This window comes from Ylistrum balloti, unplaced genomic scaffold, assembly GCF_031769215.1.
Source record: "Ylistrum balloti isolate Yb309-2 unplaced genomic scaffold, AGI_CSIRO_Ybal_v1 Utg369782, whole genome shotgun sequence".
NCBI lineage: Eukaryota > Metazoa > Mollusca > Bivalvia > Pectinida > Pectinidae > Ylistrum > Ylistrum balloti.
In genome coordinates, this window is record NW_026781970.1 from 497,913 (window position 1) to 518,549 (window position 20,637).

At 34.8% G+C, this 20,637-nt stretch overlaps 1 protein-coding gene across 1 annotated transcript; it reads left to right on the plus strand.

The window, feature by feature from the left end:
• Window positions 1–1,041: 1,041 nt before the first annotated feature.
• On the plus strand, window positions 1,042–15,518 carry LOC132544167 (opsin-5-like). The gene is made up of 5 exons (XM_060207739.1): window positions 1,042–1,237; window positions 10,084–10,266; window positions 12,274–12,381; window positions 14,603–14,928; window positions 15,252–15,518. The coding sequence occupies exons 1-5, from the start codon at window positions 1,042–1,044 to the stop codon at window positions 15,516–15,518; spliced, it is 1,080 nt and encodes a 359-aa protein (XP_060063722.1).
• The last annotated feature ends 5,119 nt before the right edge of the window (window positions 15,519–20,637 follow it).

A 20,637-nucleotide genomic window follows, 5' to 3' on the forward strand; every position in this document is an offset into this window, starting at 1 on the left:
GTTATGTTTCCTAATTAATATGAAAACAAATATCAAATTGTTTTGATGTTCCATGCGTATATTGTTGATAATATTATGTAAAAACAGTAATACATCAGATCTGACATTTGTATGAAAGTAATAATTTAACAGTCAGGTAATGATGTCTCCTTACGCCAGTGTTAGACCTTGTACATGCCACAAATAGAAAATTGTCAGCCGACAAAGTGTGTAATATCTTTAACTCGCTAATAGTATGTCTTTTTCACAACCGTTCTGTGTGTTTCTAAACAGCTTTCGAACACTTGTACGATAATTACATATGAAAACCACCTTTAATTTGGTTGAGATTGATATAATACTCATTTTGATATTGCCACGTGATTGCCATTGTAATTTTCAAATCTTGTCTCGATCTTGATCATCAATATGTTAGTGAAATCTTTAAAATGTTGGCACAGATACACATATGTCGAAAATCCGCTGTAACACACTACATTTACATCGAAGTACTGCCTTTCCTTACTTTCACCAAATATTGAACTTTTCAGACAGGCGTTCGTGATTCTGATGAAAAAATACTTTCGAACATTACATTGCCTTTTATCTGACGAGCTGACGTTTGTGCCACGCGACAAACTGGCACGTGTAGCAGCCACGATTGACCGCCTAGCTAGTCGTCGCGTAAATAGGCGTGCCTCAGTGTTTCACAGCACACTATACGTCACTGGATTATGGTTAAAACGGTCAAGTTTGTCAATCGGTTGACATTAGGTTAAGATAATACCAAGTTGAAAGGTATAATAAAGATAAACTTATAATACCTGCAACTTTCTTTGACCATATAAATTTGTTAATATATGAATATAAACATGTTGCAGTGAGCAGTTTGAAGCCTGTCACCCACATTGTGTGACAAGTTGGGCCTACTTCTTCAGCCGGTCGCTGAGGTATTGGAATTAGATCGTACGGTACAACAGTTCTACGCGACAATGGTATCTGACTAGAGAGCAGCATGTTTAGGACAGAAAGCGCACTCCACAGTGAATGGCTTTGAGAGCGATGGATAGACCATGGTTTTGTACAGAGATACCACTTTACGAGGAATATTATGTGAATGATTCCAAACTCGGCTATAACACATCCTATGATGTGGTGCCACATATGCACAAGAAAGATATTGTGAAATTGAATATTTTTTATTCGAAATTATCTCCTGTGGAGGATACCCTTGTTGCTCTCTACCTGGGAGTTGTTGGTAGGTATTTATTGCTTTTTAAAATATCAATATCTATTAGCATTAAACGTGTTCAAAAGTACACCTTAAAATGTACTAACTAGACCTAAGTCTGTTTGAATCTCTGACAGCTAATTAATCAAATTTGCGCGTCCTCAATCCTTTGATTCAAAATAACATTTACATGTGTGAAATATCTTATTATTTAAAATTTGAATGATAGAAAAAAATTTAAGTCAATTTAACAGGGCTCAAAGAATTTCAAAATATGTCTTGCTGCTAAAACTACAGATACATTTTGTGCGTGTTATACATCCGTAAATGTTTGATAAATGTGCTGTTTCAGAATTTTACTCTTTGTCAAAGAGAGTATTGATAAATGTCAACAGCAAACCTATTAACAGCAAATATTAATGAAAGGGGGTGCTTTAATTTGCTTGATTTGCTTCCCCCGTGACTATCAATTGATTATTTTTACTGTACATGTCCAAATCGTACCATCATACTTCTTCCCCAATAGTTTATAAACAGGGTTTCATAACTTTCACTACGTTTGACATTTTCAGATTGTCTTTTATTACCTATTTATTTTGTGAAATTCTTTTCCGTATTTTCCTTCTGGGCCGATTCATCGACTGCATTTTGCCTGGATTTTTCTAATTGTTTTTATTGGATCTTATTTGATAATACAAATGCGAAGAATTAGTCTGTGATTTTCTGCCGTAATGTGGTGTTGTGATAATACACGAAGGCAAACAAAGAGACTGTGGCATCAAGTATTTGTTTAACAGAATAAATGATTCCAGCCTTTTGACTACATTCAATATTTGAAATACATATGAAAATACATTTAAAAGCTTATTAATATCTGTATAAATAAAGAAGTTAAACGTTACATCTGATTATAGCACTCGATTTTTAACATTAACGCTCTACTCATCGTGTCTTAGAAGAACAAAACAGACATATGAACGGTTAAATCATTATTTTGTTATAAATGTGCACCATACTAAATTTACTAAACATAATAAAGTGTTTTGTTCTTCTATTCTTTTGTACATTGTCCATTAAAGTTTCAATGCCGTCTAAAAGGATAGATCTATAGCTTACTAAAAGATATTATCTATAGGGAAAACACTAAGAACCATTCTTATTATGTATCAATTGATTTTTCATATTGATGAATGGGTAAATCTCCGATTACCTCACGACAGTCTGTTACAAGGGACTGCTTATTAATACTTTCTTTATAACTTCCCTGGTTGTCTTAAAGTTAATTATCTAAAACTGCTGAAATGAGAGTATCGTAACACTACTAACTGTTCTCAATACAACGATAGAATGCTGTCTCAAAACAACGATATAATGCGTTCTCAATACAACGATATATTGCGTTCTCAATACATCGATATATTGCGTTCTCAATACAACGATATAATGCTGTCTCAATACAACGATAGAATGCGTTCTCAATTCAACAATGTATTGCGTTCTCAATACAACGATATATTGCGTTCTCAATACAACGATATATTGTGTTCTCAATACAACGATATAATGCGTTCTCAATTCAACAATATATTGCGTTCTCAATACAACGATATAATGCGTTCTCAATTCAACAATATATTGCGTTCTCAATACAACGATATATTGCGTTCTCAATACAACGATAGAATGCGTTCTCAATTCAACAATATATTGCGTTCTCAATACAACGATATATTGCGTTCTCAATACAACAATATAATGCGTTCTCAATTCAACAATATATTGCGTTCTCAATACAACGATAGAATACGTTCTCAATTCAACAATATATTGTGTTCTCAATACAACGATATAATGCGTTCTCAATACAACGATATATTGCGTTCTCAATACAACGATATATTGCGTTCTCAATACAACGATATATGTTGCGTTCTCGATTCAACAATATGTTGCATAACCAATATACCAATTCGCACTCGAAATTTACACAAGATATTCTACTGATTGAAAATCAAATATGAGAAAAGTTATTGTTGGAGTAACCTGCATGAAAGATCATAGTCATCGATCTGTAACCGTTTATGGTAAATGGTGGTTGACTTTGTTCACGTTTTGACCTGCATTCCATGTTTTAATTCATTTTAGCATTTGGTGCGGTAGAGGAGACCCATAATCATTTGATTCTTTAGAACTCATACCATGAATGAATGCTAGGAATTATATTTGATTTATATTAATGAGCTTGCAATTATCAAATATATTATTATCGTATAGGATTTGACTGGAATGCTCTCCACCTCAAAATATTGAGGTGCATACGGTTTCTTTCATGTAAAGAAAAGTAGTCATTTGAGTTTGATTTAGCTTAAAAAAGTTAAATTCTGTTCAACATAAAACTCTTCTCAAATATTGCATATACACTTTTACTTGTGGACTGTGGAGCTCTGTGTATCAGAAATAACAGATCATGTGATAGCAGCCATTGGCACTGTCAATGTCACTATCTGTCAATGTCACTATCCGTCAATCATCAATCGTCGGTTTTCTGTGAATAGGTGTGGGATATCCCCGACTTTCGTCTGTACTTAAAACATGACTTCCTATTGTGTAAACTAACGACTTCTTTGGGCTATTTAACTATCAATTATTCTACGTAAAGATAGTGTTGTATTGTAAAAGCGCGGAAGATAGGATCGATGAATTATCTGAATGATGCTGTCAATGCAATACTTAATATTCGACAAAATACCTCATTATTCAGTTTGTCAGAAATATTTTACTTCCGGAAAAGCAGTATCACATTCGATTAAGATAATTCTAAATGTCATAGTTTTATTTCAACATATCACTTTGAGAAGTATTTTCTCGCAAAATGATAAATTGAATTCTGAAGTATTATAGCAAAAATATTCTCTTGACAGAACACTGCGTAATGATTGAATTTGAGAAAATAAATAAACTGAAATGACCATTCTATTTTCACAGCTTTTAAATCGGGTTTATTCATTTAGCCAGTTATGACGTATGATTCTTATTACATATATTCAAGATTAGTTCTTGACTTGCAAATGTCTATGCTTTCAAATTAAGGTCATTTATCGCAACGACTCTGTCATACTATGTTACTAGTATATTCCGATTTGATCATTTTTACTGTGATAATGCAATGCCCTTGGGATGACCAAGAAAGAATTTGTTATGATACGCCCGAGCGGGAGAAACATCGAAAACGTTATATTTTTTGACCGAGAATGTTTGTGATGTTCACACAAAGGTTGACACTGTATAGGGTAAGTTATCCAACCTTTCAATGTCTTAATGATAAAGATTTTTACATTCTATATAAGTCTGGCTTTTAGCGCGGATGGAAGAGCTCCTGAGAACTGGACTACTAAAAGAAAAAAAAATATTCGTTACCAAGTAGGTGACCCATTACCTTTTCAGCCAGTTTCCAAAAGAATCATGTCAAGTCAGCATGTGTAGACAGACAATTAAAATGAGGTTATGTTAAGATTGTAAGACGTTGTATGAAATCAGTACCAAGTGATCGGGTTTACATTATTTGAGTGATGAATTCGGCAGCTTCAGTTGTATTCCTCTTTTTGTCTCTCTAAACAAAGATACCTTGTAGGATAGAATTGGATCATCACCAGTGTTTTACAGGTCGGATTAGTGTTTCACGGGGATTTTCCTAAATTATCAACCAGATGTAATGTCAATGCGTCAATCCAATTTACCAGATTGTTCAACTACTGGACTATTTACTGCAAAAGTCAGAGGGAAAATCATCCAAGGTCACGAGAATTCCATTTGCATCTCCTCTTGGGAAAAAAATGGGAGACGTTTATTTATCTCAAATGAAAGTATATTGTCTGGATTTGTCTTGTACGTGACTTTTGCTGAAATGCAATTTTCATTAGTTTTCAATACACTAGAACATAAAAACAGATATGGGCTTCACTGCAATTACATTAACACTAATAGACTTTTAGAAATAAAAAAATGAAAATGTAACAGATATGGAAAAACTGTACCGACGTCCTTTGGCGTGTGATCGTCTTTATCCCTAACCCTACTCGTAAGAGTTGCGGGTTCGTGACCTACATGAGGGATTCGCCAAGCGCTAACCGCAGGTTGGTGGTTTTTCCCCGGAAACGCCGGCTTTCATCCACCATCCAAACCTGCCAGTCCTTCAATAACCTTGGCTGTTAATAAAACGTACATTTATCTAAAGCAATAACAAGAATAAACCAAACCAAACTTTGTAAAATGTCACGTTCGTTTTTCGAACAAATCTGGCTGCGACTCGACAAATTTCTGCAGCAATATCATATTACATAACATATAATGCAAGTAAAATAACCAGACTGTTTGTAGGCAACAAACGCAGCAATTAGATAGGTCTTACGACTAAAAAGCACGCGCTGGCATGGAAACGACAAACAACTAAATTCTACAACGCTGAGGTTATCACGTGCAGTTGTGATATGGAATCTCCGTACGTGTTACAGGGCATTGCAATCATATTAATGAAAACCAAATTAAGGTCAATGGTAGCCCAGCATGTGGGATGAGGATCGATGGTTTGGCGCTTGGTAATTTGTCTTTTATTTTCTATAGAATGAATGTGTTTATATCACAACAAATAAGAATATTAATCGAAGAGAATACTGTCTTTAAAAAAATCATAATCCTTGATCGGAATAGATTGAACGAAAATATTTTACCCAAAAATATACAACTTCTGAAACTTTAATTGTACAATCATTACAATAATACCGAGTATTCCACAAAGGTTTGTGTTTTCCACTAACGAAAACAGCAACGGATATCTTGTTCAGATTATGTATCTAAAATCTATTGAAACACAATAAAATTGATATCCATATAATTGAATATCGAACACAATTTCCTATTGCAAAAGAGAAATAAAATGCTTTCAAATGAAAACATATTGATGACTAAGATCCATCTCTCGCAACAGAGCCAGTGGCTTTGTACCGGACACAGAGCCAGTGACTTTAAACTGGTATAGACACAGAACCAGTGGCTTTGTACTGGTATAGACACAGAGTCAGTGGCTTTGTACCGGTATAGACGACAGAACCAGTGGGTTTGTACCGGTATAGACACAGAACCAGTGGCTTTGTACCGGTATAGACACAACACCAGTGGCTTTGTTCCGGTATAGAGACAGAGCAAGTGGCCTTGTACCGGACACAGAACCAGTGGCTTTGTACTGGTATAGGTATAGACACAGAACCAGTGGGTTTGTACCGGTATAGACACTGAACCAGTGACTTTGTACCGGTATAGACACAACACCAGTGGCTTTGTTCCGGTATAGAGACAGAGCAAGTGGCCTTGTACCGGACACAGAGCCAGTGACTTTGTACCGGTATAGACACAGAACCAGTGGCTTTGTACCGGTATAGACACAGAACCAGTGGCTTTGTACCGGTATAGACACAACACCAGTGGCTTTGTTCCGGTATAGAGACAGAGCAAGTGGCCTTGTACCGGACACAGAGCCAGTGACTTTGTACCGGTATAGACACAGAACCAGTGGCTTTGTACCGGTATAGACACAGAACCAGTGGCTTTGTACCGGTATAGACACAACACCAGTGGCTTTGTTCCGGTATAGAGACAGAGCAAGTGGCCTTGTACCGAACACAGAGCCAGTGACTTTGTACCGGTATAGACACAGAACCAGTGGCTTTGTACCGGTATAGACACAGAACCAGTGGTTTTGTACCGGTAAAGACACAGAACCAGTGGCTTTGATCCGGTATAGACACAGAGCCAGTGGCTTTGTACTGGCATAGACACAGAGCCAGTGGGTTTGTACAGGTATAGACACAGAGTCAGTGGGTTTGCACCGGGAGAGGGACAGAACCAGTGGGTATGTACCAGGAGAGGGACAGAACCAGTGGCTTTGTACCGGTATAGAGACAGAACCATTGGGTTTGTATCGGTATAGAGACATAGCCAGTGAATTTGAACCGGTAAAGGGACAGAGTCTGTGTGTTGGTACCAATAAAGTGACAGAGTCAGTGGCTTTGTACCAGTATAGTGACTGAGTCTGCGGGTGCGCACTGCTACAGTGGCAAAAGCTGCGGGTGTGTGCCGATAAAAATCATGTTGAAAATTATGTATTTGGGAAGATCGTCACATGATATCCTTACATTTAAGCTTTGATTGAAATATTTCTAGTTTCATGCTGGTAGAGAGAGAAAAAAGAAAAGATTTTACAGATCGAATGCATGCAAGTAGCGAAATGACACACCACTGAGCATTCATGATTTCAATTAGGTTTATAACATGACGTCATTGACAGCTAATTCGCGTCACTTGCAATAATTCAAAATCCAGTCATGAATGGTCTGGCCACATTGCAAACGGAAAAGTAGTGTAAGATAGTGGACGGAGGGGCTCTGGAAGTATATACCTAACTTGCTGTTGATACAACGGATAAGGTTTCGCCGATGTTTGCTAGATTCTCATCTTACTCGCCGTACAGAAAATCATTTTCGGCTTCAAAGTCAAATGCATTTCATAACTGTCAGTTGGACATAAGATTTACAAACCGATGACGTCTTTAAAGTCTATTGGTGATGTTTTGATTTCAGCACGAAGTTAAAGCAGATAATATAGAATAACATATTTTCCCCTGTCGAATCCGTTATTCATTCGTCGTTTATTTTGTATGTACATATTTTAATATTTTATGATGTTATAGTCCGTTTCTTTTTCAACACCATCGATTGACAGCATTCAACACACCACGTGCATGCGTAGAAAGATATGTCATGCATACAAAATGGAATTATGACATACCCATTGCAAGGTGGCCACTTGCTATTGAGTCTATCAATCATTATCAAGTGGGTGGAGCTAGATTTCTTATCGAGAAATGAAAAGAAAAAGCTCGACGAATCAGAAGGCTGAATTTTGCGTAAGCAACAACAAAATATAATTATAGTTGTTTATCAGCGGTTTTCCTTCAATCATATCTTTTTGCATTGTAATGATGGTCATGTTTTAATGTATTTATTGCTAATGAGGTGTTATACCCTGTAACCATTAAAGGCTGATTAAACCTTACCTTATCAACAATACGACAATGGATCCGCTCTTGTTCTTCATTTCTTTCTTCTTTACTATACACAAGAGGAAAAAACCTGCAATGTATTTGTTTTATTGGATGTTCATATTGATCTTGATTCGACTATAATTAAATCAATACCTTTTATAATGTTGATAGTATCATTGGGTGCACCTTGATACTCATATTTGTCACATAACATTAAGGTAAACGGGGTTTAGCGTTTGTTCAGCCAGTATACAATTGAAAAACGCAAGGCTATTAAGTCTTACCCGAAGGAGAGTGTCAAAACAAAGTTCATCCTATGAATTCAAAGTATACGTAACGAATAAGGCAGATAAAATGAAAACCAAAGGAATAACCTTTGGTATACAAACACGGACATAATTCAGGGAAATGGAACTTGATTTAGGGATAACATTGATGGAATCTAAGCAATAGATCATGTTGTGTAACGTCCAATCAAAACGTATCCGTGTAAGGAGGGAATTCATATGTGAGCGAAGTTAGTGCATGTGTTAGTAGAAGACATAAATACGTCCATGAATGCCTTTTTTGGAATAGAGCAGCACTATTGCTTCCGAACACACCCAGCAGGACGCAACGCACGGTCCAATGATACTGACAACATGCAACCAATAGTTACACTACCGAAGTATCGAGCAAGGGGTGTAAACCACTATTGTTTTAGAGACTGGTATATCTAGAGGACAGAACCAAAAGCTGTCTTGTAGGCGAATCCTCCACTATAGACCAAAAGTTAGGAAGTGTTAAGAAAGACACCATCAATACCTGGTAGTCCAGAAAGCAGAAAAAATGAAAATATCCCTAATTTAGACCTCTTACGATCACACAATGAAAAAGTAGTTTTTTCTCACGCCCTTTCTGCAGAACAACAAATTCTGTAAATTTATGTGATGTGATTTACACCGAGAACCAAAAACGATATTACGTAAAAGAAAAAATATTATTTGGAAGTATGTCGGGAACAGTTCAACCGCTTTGCGATGCAGGAGATATATTCGGACCCAATAACCTAAAAGGAATTCTGAAGATGCGCTCGGAATCACAACGATTATAGATAACACGTTTTCAGACCCATCCTGTAGAATCTGATCATTTTTGAAGCAGTTTGATTTTCATATGGCCTTGACTTCCCGAGAGCCCTCGGATAGTCGCACGCGCGAGATGTGACAAATAACATAGTTGTTCGCTATGGGCCATAAAATATATTTCGTTTCAGAATCGATTATAAGGATTGTACAGAAGACACATAAATAAATATTACAGATCAATGTTATACATTCCGACACAGTATAGCCAATAAATCTAGCATCTTCTAACAACTTTTTTCTAGGACACGTCAATGATGGTATGATAAAAAGTCCTTGACACCTATCATGCCAAATAGAAAAAAAAAAAAAAAACAAAAAACAAAATTGATCCTAATGAATGTGACAATTGAAGTAAAACGGTGTACATACCACCATTAGATAAAATTAATTATTTTCCTTATTGATCTATTTCAAAAGAACGTCTGTATTCTAAGCCGTCCCAATATTCGTTTGAATGAAAATGTGTCATACAGCTTAAGACAATCACGCGTATTTCGTTACTTAGCAAACACTACCGGTATCCAAAAACACAAAAGTTACATTTTGTAGAATGCAAAAGTTTCATTTTGAAAATTATTGCCCAAAATATGGCATTACTGTATTCAATTTATAGTATGTCGTATGCATGTATTTTTTCATTTTCATTTCAGGTGCAACTTCAATCTTCCTGAATTTGATGGTGTTATTTGTTTGCTTCAAGAAACGTAACACTTTGAAAGCTATCGACTACTTCATTGTGAACCTTGCAATCTGCGATCTGTTTCTGCCTCTCTTTGGTTTTCCTCTGGTAGTGACGTCATCTTTACGACACGAGTGGCAGTTCGGTATATATGGTATGAAAAAAGTTTTAACAATCGATCACCAACAGAATGCATACACGCACACAAAAAGAGAAAAGATGTACCAGCATGGTTGTTGTAATAAACTGCCATTACTAATTGTTAAATTTGCATTTACGAATTTTATATTTATTGAAACTCATGTATCTATACTGTGTTGCTAGGCAATAAAAAGATTGTAGTACAGGGTAATCCATAGCACTGTGACCAATTAATGTTTTTTGATACCTTAAGATATATAATTCCGTAAGGTATTATTGTAACCTGATATCTCAATTGTTTTGTGTAAGATGACAAATACGGAAAATATAAACATCGTCATAACGTTATGTCGTCATATATGACGTAAGTTATGATGTCATCTGATTGTATTGTTTTTTTTTCAAAATGGCATTACAAACCCAGAGGGCTGGAAAGATAGTCAACTTTATTTCGAAAATTATTCGCAAGCAGCAGTGGTCCGTACTATGCAGAAGAAGAACCAATCGGATGCGAAACTATGAAAACAACGAATATATATATTGGTAAAGAAAGACGGTATCTGTGGAAGACAAAAGACACAAAAGCCAAGGACGTCCACAGACTGGCAGGTGCTCCGAGAACATTGAAGCTGTTCAGAAAATCTTATATGAAAATCCAGTGAGGTCAGTTGGAAAAGCGCTAGATGACATTGAAAATATGGGATCTGCTATGTTATGGTTTGACTTAAAGCTGTCGATGATGTATATAGATGTTACAATGGGACTACAGTTTGCTCATTGGATGACTGACAACATGGATGTCACCGATAACTTATGGTTTGCAGATGAACCTCACTTTCATTTAAATTTACAACTTGACAAGTAGAATTGCCGTGTATGGGGAAAGAAAAACCCTGACTATTAGAAAGAGAAGCTTCCGTATGATGACAAAGTGAAAGCCATGTGTGTGCTCTGTTCGGTCGGTGTAATTGGACCAAGGTGAAACGTCATTGGTAAACAATGGACGGTATTTAAACATGTTAAAAAACTTCCCGAAATAAGAAAGCGAGGTATTTATGTTGAATGTGTTTGGTTTCAACAAGATGGAGCAACGCCATACACATCAGGAGTAGTGTTAACTTGGCTTCAGAAAACATACCGGACAAATAATATATGGCCTGCTCACCTACCGGATCTGAACCAACTGGACTCTTTTTCTTTGAGGTAATTTGAAGGACAGAGTGTACAGTCCCAGGGCTAAAGGCTTGCAAGATATCAAGTGCACAGAATTACGATTGAAATCTGCAAGGACGCAATCAAACATTTAAAGAAAAGGTTCAACGTTGTCAATTCGCAGAGAGGACATCACATGAAGATATTGTGTGATTTTAGAGAACATTTCCAATCAGTTATGAATTATATAAGAGTGGAGATAACACTATGTATTGTATTTCTGTCAAAACGTTTTGTATCTATGTTAAACGGATAATTTTCATTAAACACGGTTGAACAGTTTATAATTGCTATTGGTATCTGAAATGGTCGCAGACGTTATGGATCACCCTGTATATGACATGGTAAATGGTTAAACTAACATTTTGAAAGCTACATTCAATGTGGCAAAAAAATATTTCCACGAAATGATATCTGTGTGGTCATATATGGCCATTTAATGTTTAATACTACTTAAAACAACCCAAAACTTTGTTGGGTAATCTGCGGATAGTGTGCATTTTATTGTTTTGAATGTAAAGAAAACTATCTGGTTTTATTTTCCGGGGAGGTTAATGACATTAAGATACGATCTATATCTTTGCCATATGTTGAGAAGAAAGATGAAGTCCATTTAAAGATTTTTTTTTACACATTATAACACCTTACACTTTTTGTTAAGCTTGTACATGTTAAAATGATAATACCCATATTCCACTTTTAGTTGTAACTGTTTCAATGGTGCTGTAAAGATTGTCTGCTATTTCACATATATAAAACACAAAGTCCCCTGTCGTCTAATTTTACATTTTTTACTTCCGTTTTGCAGGCTGTTACGTTTACGGGTTCCTTGGGTTCTTTTGTGGAACTGTCAGCATATCAACTTTAGCAATGATGAGTTTCGTTCGCTACATGAGTGTTTGTGAAATGCAGAAAAGTGAGTACAGCTACGGTTTATCATGTCGAACTTTTAAAGACAAATACAATATTACTGTATAACTGGCCATTTTGATTGGTCAACATTTTCGCTATGTCCTTTTAAAACGATTAAAAAATTAATATACTAATATAATTTCACGTTGTATATGTAAGGTATAATAAACACGTATATATTACTCTACTGATTATACTTTTGCGATAACATTATTTATCATCATTACAGCAAAATAGCGAAAATATCATCCTCGAAAAAATAACAATATTTAGAATACTAATCATTCTGAATGAGATAAATTTCTCTCTATGAAATGATGATGAAGTTATCGTGATTTCCTCTATTACTGGACAACTTACTTTATGATATAATAATTGCACATTAATGGCGACGAAATATTAGACAATTATACTATAATACATCTATATACGATATACAGTTGAAACTCGTTGTCTCGAAATCGCTGATGTCGAAATTCCATTTGAGTGGTTATAATTTCCAAGTCCCGATTTTTCCCTTCTAGATCTTTGTTAGTAAAGTTTGAATGAATCGAATTTCATTGAATCGAAATTTCGTTTGAGTCGAAGTGATTTTTTAGTCCTTTTAATTGTAAAGCAAGGGAAAACGTATTCGTTGTCTCGAAATTATTTTCCGTCAAAACATCGGCACCTCTTCCGGAGAAATCGACCAATACCGACACAGAGTAGAATGTCACCTCTGCGTAACACACGGCTAATTACGGCATATAGGTCTATATACACACAAATTTGGTCTCTGATAATTTAGTACCAGTTTCATTATCCAATTAAACGTTACCTTCTTAATTAGTGTCACCATCCAAGATTAGTGACTTACCTATACGTTAAACAGTTAGCACGTTTACACAAGCGGGCTTGGTTGTGTGCATCTTTAGGAATGATAAAAACGAAACCGTCAAACCAGTACAAAATTTTTGACGAAATTTTATCCCCACAGTTCCGAGAGAAACAAATTGTTGTGCTTGTGTTCTATAGGACTGTAAACAGGTACTTTGCTAGATTCAGTACATGGACAATGCAGTGCTGGAAATATGTTTTTCATTGATAGAGTCTATAAGTCTGCATGACTTGTTAAATCTACCCATTTTTTAACGACGTCTTACCATTTTGATACCAGGATAAACGGGAAATTGCACATGAAAAATCTTGAGAAATTTACGGACACTGGTAGCTCATGGACACTGGCCGAGTCTCAGTAGTGCTTTTATAGTGTTTTCTATAAGAGTTAAAAACTTTCCAGTGCCGCCTTTTATATATATATTTTTACTTATCGTAAAGCCATGTTAATACGATCTGTAGCTTCATACATCGTTTCTTGTAGCGTATCAAAAGCAAATATTAGTGTCGTGTTATTGTCATTCCGTAAAACATAATTCTGATCTACATTTTCACGTATGTACTTTGTCAGTAAGGGGAGTGTACAAGGAAAGAAGTGAGTACAAAGATAGTTGACAATGAAAGTGGAAAATAGAAATATTTTTCTTTTCACTTACTGCCATTCCAAATAGTACATAAAATTATACCGATTGTAGCATGTATACCCTATCGGAGCACTGCTTTGTTCAACCGTAAATACACTCTGTTTGAGCCGAAATAATTTTCACGGTCCATTGAATTTCGTGATAATGAGTTTGAATTGTAGTAATATAAGATATTGTATACCTATGCATTAATAGTTCATATTGGCATGCTATAGAATATGCTTTCTTTCAATTTTCCAAGTCATGTTTCTGATGTATTCTGATAAATCATTTTAATCCAAATGATGCATTAATCTCTGTATCTAATGTTTGATTACCAATCAAAACCTTATCCAATTAGTAGGTGAAAATACGTTTCATCGTCTGAACAATTTGTAACACACAGAACAGTTATATGAAAACTCCTTTAGTATTTTCTTGCTTATTCACAGAAATGAATCAAGCGTTCCAGGTCTTTGATATAACAGATGAGCATCAAAATGTGATTTGGCTATAAGTTGCAAATCGATCGTCTAATATGTGTCTATATTACCCGCATCATCTTCAATACTTCAACCTATAAAACAAGAGTTTATTAAGAAAAAGCAGCACTCGGCATTTTATCAGTAAATTTTTTTCAGAAAATATACGGAATTGGTTTTGGTTGGGTCATATATTTTACTTATTTTACACGAATGTTGAAATCTTTTTCCTATTTGATTTCAGGCGTGCATTTGACAAACCACACGTCTGTTCTGGTGTTTTTTACTTACATATATGCGTGTATTTGGTCTCTCCCTCCGTTTTTGGGATGGGGAGAATATGGAGTTGAGCCCCATGGGACTTCCTGCACATTGAACTGGTCCGGAAGTCGCTCATTCGTGACGGTTATGCTAGTCATGTGCATCATTATGCCTGTCGTTATAATGACTATTTGCTATGGACGTGTGCTATTATTTTTAAAAAGAAGTTCAGATAATCTTCAAAAATGGACCGCTCATCGGCCTAATAGAAAAAGTGCAAATAGAAAGCTAGAAGGAAGCTTGATAAAGGTATGTACATGAGTGTTTATCGATATACATGTGCTAATTGTTTTGTTTTAATTCAGTGTCTTTGATATAATATGTTTTGTCTGTTGTGAATTCTCTTGTGTCGTTTTTTCGTGCAATTACATTTGAAAGAGAGATTTTATGAAAATGGACATGGTATCATTAAGTAAGATAAGAGTTTATATTCTCGTTGAGGAGTAATATCGAACTGCAATCATCTCAACATGGTTCCGAGACACTACCTATCAAATAAAAACAAAAGCTGATATTTCCTGATATTCAATTAAAATGCACACATTACTTTTATCAATTTTTTTCTATTTCAGCTTACGTTTACAATGTGTGTTGCATTTGTGATGACGTGGACTCCATATGCGGTGTTCAGTCTTTGGACGGCTTACGGTAACAAAGAAGAGGTTCCCATCAGATTAACTCTTTCTTCTATTCTCATCGCAAAGCTGTCAACAATCATCAATCCTACTATTTATTTTGTGCTGAATAGAAAATTCAGACCGTTCTTGAAACGTTATCTAGCAATGCCATTCAATGGTATTATTAATTTGATAGGAGACAAAAGCAGTTCTTCGGGGTAGTCCATAACGTTAGGCAAGACTGTAGCGTGATTCAAAGTGGAGTGTGATGTAAAATTCATCATATATACATATATGCACTGTGCTGTGATAATTCAATTGGTAACGAATATTCCTTTGTTTTTATCAACAGAAATGTTCGTAAAAACGAATGATTTGTTTTATTATCCTATATTTTGAAGGCATTTGATGAGAGATTAATCAACATGATAATGTGTAAGATAGTATCTTATTTTTTCTTTGAGGTCATGACCTAAAAGAAAACGAATCGGTTCTTGACGCCAACACATGATGCGAAAATGGCAGCATATCGTCTCAGTCTTAAAAATGTTTCGTTTGGAAAGATAATCTAATTGTATGCTTGGAAAAAAGTTCAAAATAATGGCATTATACATTTTTTTCATTATTCCTTGACTATTTGTATTTTGATAAGAAGCATAGAATTATTTGATAATTAATTCATTACCAAAATGTTTGTAAATGATGTGTTGACGCTGCAAAAATCAGTCTGTGAACAAAAATCATGATTTTTTTTAAAGAAAGATGTATGAAAGTATTAAATAATGCTTATTGATATGTTAATGTGAGATGCGTATTACACATATTGTTACTGTATATATTCAATTGAAAATTACAACGAACAAACTTTGTTTTGATTGTTTTAAATTGTAACATATCGCAACCATCGGGAGGGACCGATTTCTAATCTGTTTCAACACACACAATGTCGATAATGTCAATTATCATATCTGGTGCTGCTCTTGTATTTTACAGACAATGAATGATGTGCGTATTCATTCGTGAGGTAGCGGGTGCCATTCGATCAGGTAGAATTACACAAATAAACAAATAGATAAAGGCAAAATCTTCTAATTCATAGTTAATTTTGATTAAGAGTTCTCTTTGGGTTGACCAGAAGGTAAAGCAAGAAATTGTCATTTGATTCTCCGTCCAGAAGGTTATAAGCTAAGGTAACTCGAGTAACGTGTCTGAATAGCTTTATTGGTTGCGCACTGAAATAGGATTTAAACAATGCGTTCTAAATGTTAAACCCATTCTTTTACACATAGTTTGATAATTACTGGCATGGATTACCTTTAAAGATTTGTTGGATTGATATCTTATAAGTCTTCTAAAGATGTAATGATCTTTTTATATATTTATGTTGGAAAAAATTTTAAAAAATCGATCAATGCTTACTTCATTTTTTAAAATCTATTTATAAAACATTTGTGAACAACGCGCTAAATTTGAATTGTTTTCAATTTATTGCAAGTACTGCTATTTTTAATATACCAATGACTTGAGATATAAAACTGAAAAAAAAGTTATGTATGTCAATGAAAAAGTAATCGTTAAGAAAAACATACCTTCATCTTTCGATATCACAAAAGCCCTAAGGAAAAGTTATTTGTTTTCCTTTACAGCACCTAGTTTGTGTACCAGACAGTTTATGGTATCAGTGCGTTATTTCCATCAAGTTCAATACGTATGGTTTACCAGGGTTTTTTTTTTTTTTTTTTTTTAAATATAAAAAACAAAAACAAAAAAACAAAAACGATTTGAAAACTGGCCGCAGAGATCGATTGAGATAATCTGAAAGAAACATGTATATATATGGGCAATGATGTACCAGGAGCTCACACCGTGTGTTAAAACCTGGTTCTGTGCATTGCATTGTAACCAATTGTGTCTCTATAAGTATAAGGCAGCTAAACAACAATATGTTTGCCACACATTATACTGGCTTAAGTAAATCATGGGGCGAGACAGTGCTTGATCAGTGCATTGTATATTTTCGGTTAAGAACACCAAAATAGTTTAGGTACATGTAGGGCAAATACCATTATGATCGATGCTTTCATCATTATAACCCAATGTTTTTGTTTATAAGACTATCAATGCCTGAATGAGTACAGGCTTACCGTTTCTCTTCTAAATTATATCGGGCTTCAAATCATTTTCCTTGATCATCGTTATGTCGGTCTCCATTTTGCATTTTATATTTTTGGTGATGTGTACCCCACATACTACCTGCATGGCGATATCGTTGAAACTGTATGGTATATAAATTATTTTTTTTTAAGTATTAGATGTGATTTCGGTAATCACTAAGATAGACATAAGCAAGTAAACTTTACTCATGAAATTTGAAAATTCTAGTGAAGATGTATCGGAAAAATAACGTCCTTGGATAACGGTGATTTATATATAGTATCTCCTGACGCAGTTTTATTCTAGGGACTCGGCCTCAGACTGTTTGTCTCGGCTTCGCCCATAGGAATCTGACTATAGTGCTGGGAAACAAGTCGTATTTTGAACACATTTTTTGAAATGGCATCCATGTTGATAATACACATAATGTTCTATCTTTTGAACTCTTCACGTTCAATAATTAATATATTGTACTTTCTGCATCATTCTGCATCATTCTGCATCATTCTTGTATCATAGCTATACATGAAATGAAAGTTTCAATAAATTGTTATCTTGAATTTGACTTATTAAGCTTACGAGACAAGATGAGATTTCAAATGGTGAATTCAGTCATAAATTCTAATATTTGAAATTGAAAAAGATTAGAATCTCGTCTTCAGTTTCACAATCGATAAAAGAAAATTTCGATTAAAGGGCAAAGCTATAAATGAAAGGTCTCATATGTAACCTATTGACGTTTATCTTGAATGTCAAATGCTTTATCACGTTGTTTTTAATACTTTTATGGAAGGTTCAGGCTTGGAACGGATTGATAACATGACAGATTCAAAGAAAAAGACATTTTTGTCAATACCTACCTATCATAATTTCGAAATTTGGATAAAAGTTCATGTGTATATTCATCAGTGTTGAAGTTTTGCTAGTTTTGTTTTACGATCTAACTAGTGTCAAGACATGGTGACTTTAAGAAATACAATCTTTTTTTTTACCAATCAGAACATGTTTATAGATATGAAAACTCCCCAATCAGATTCTCCTTAGAATTGGAAAGAAAGATTTTACCTTTTAGATTTCAAATTTAGCAAAATGCAATAATTCACGCATCATTTATTGGGGTGTTTAGCTATCGGAAGTGTTTGGCGAATCATATTTCGCCATAAAGACAATTGATGTAAATTGTGCAGTCTTATTTCGGGAGCAATAGTATTGCTACAATTATCTTGCGTTAGATACAATTCCATTTAGTTGAATAGAAATTGAAATCGAATTATTATTATTCGTTTCGCACCAAATGGCCTTATGATATATAGATAGGAATCAAATATGAAAAGTGTAAATGGGTTCCACTGCACGTGTTCACTACCATTTGGAGGAATAATTAATTAATTCGCTAGGAAAACATTTCACACTGGGTGTAAGATTAAATGGTTACTTAATTCTTTTTTCCCATTACTTAACAATTTGCTCAAAATCATGTTTGTATTTTAACGATTATTCATTGTTTTACATATATTATTTGATATTGTAACCCGTTACAACGAATTGTGTATTGCTATTTTTAAACAGCCTTGGCTATGAAATGTGCCGCGTTGTGAAACTGTTATTACAAGTAAGACATTCGTATCTCGAATAGAGATAAATACAGGATTTGTTACATTGTTGCGGCAGAATATAATGTTTATACTCGAATTGTGTTTTTGTTTTCTATTTCATGTCTAGATACTATATCAAAAGGGATAGGTGAAATCCTATGAAAGCATCCTTACCGAGCAATAATTTCGGTAAAAAATAGAAATGTTTCAGATTTAAACAGAATTCAATAGTTATAAAACTCCTACACTTCGATAAAGTGTCCAGTGTTTATAAGAAACACTCAACCAGTCTCTCTTTCAAGGACGCCAGCACCGAGAATTTATCCTATATATCCAGCTTTGTGCTCCGGAACAAGACCGCAGACAAGTACATCTTAGACTTCTAGGTAAGAAATAGAATCGATTAAGCAATATCTATCCTGTAATTAATTTCTGAAACAATCAAATACAGTATTATGTATACGATAGCTTTCATTTTCCCTAAAATTTCATGGATAGAAATTGATAGTACATAGTGTAACATACAGAAATATTATACAAATGGTAGTGTTATATAGAGACGGATAATACAGGTGGTAGTGTTATATAGAGACGGATAATACAGGTGGTAGTGTTATTTAGAGACGGATAATACAGGTGGTAGTGTTATATAGAGACGGATAATACAGGTGGTAGTGTTACATACAGACGGATAATACAGGTGGTAGTGTTATTTACAGACGGATAATACAGGTGGTAGTGTTATTTAGAGACGGATAATACAGGTGGTAGTGTTATATAGAGACGGATAATACAGGTGGTAGTGTTATATAGAGACGGATAATACAGGTGGTAGTGTTATATAGAGACGGATAATACAGGTGGTAGTGTTATATAGAGACGGATAATACAGGTGTACAGGTGGTAGTGTTATATAGAGACGGATAATACAGGTGGTAGTGTTATATAGAGACGGATAATACAGGTGGTAGTGTTATTTACAGACGGATAATACAGGTGGTAGTGTTATATAGAGACGGATAATACAGGTGGTAGTGTTATTTAGAGACGGATAATACAGGTGGTAGTGTTATATAGAGACGGATAATACAGGTGGTAGTGTTATATAGAGACGGATAATACAGGTGATAGTGTTATATAGATACGGATAATACAGGTGGTAGTGTTATTTACAGACGGATAATACAGGTGGTAGTGTTATTTACAGACGGATAATACAGGTGGTAGTGTTATTTACAGACGGATAATACAGGTGGTAGTGTAGATACGGATAATACAGGTGGTAGTGTTATATAGAGACGGATAATACAGGTGGTAGTGTTATTTACAGACGGATAATACAGGTGGTAGTGTTATTTACAGACGGATAATACAGGTGGTAGTGTTATATAGAGACGGATAATACAGGTGGTAGTGTTATTTACAGACGGATAATACAGGTGGTAGTGTTATATACAGACGGATAATACAGGTGGTAGTGTTATTTACAGACGGATAATACAGGTGGTAGTGTTATATAGAGACGGATAATACAGGTGGTAGTGTTATATAGAGACGGATAATACAGGTGGTAGTGTTATATAGAGACGGAT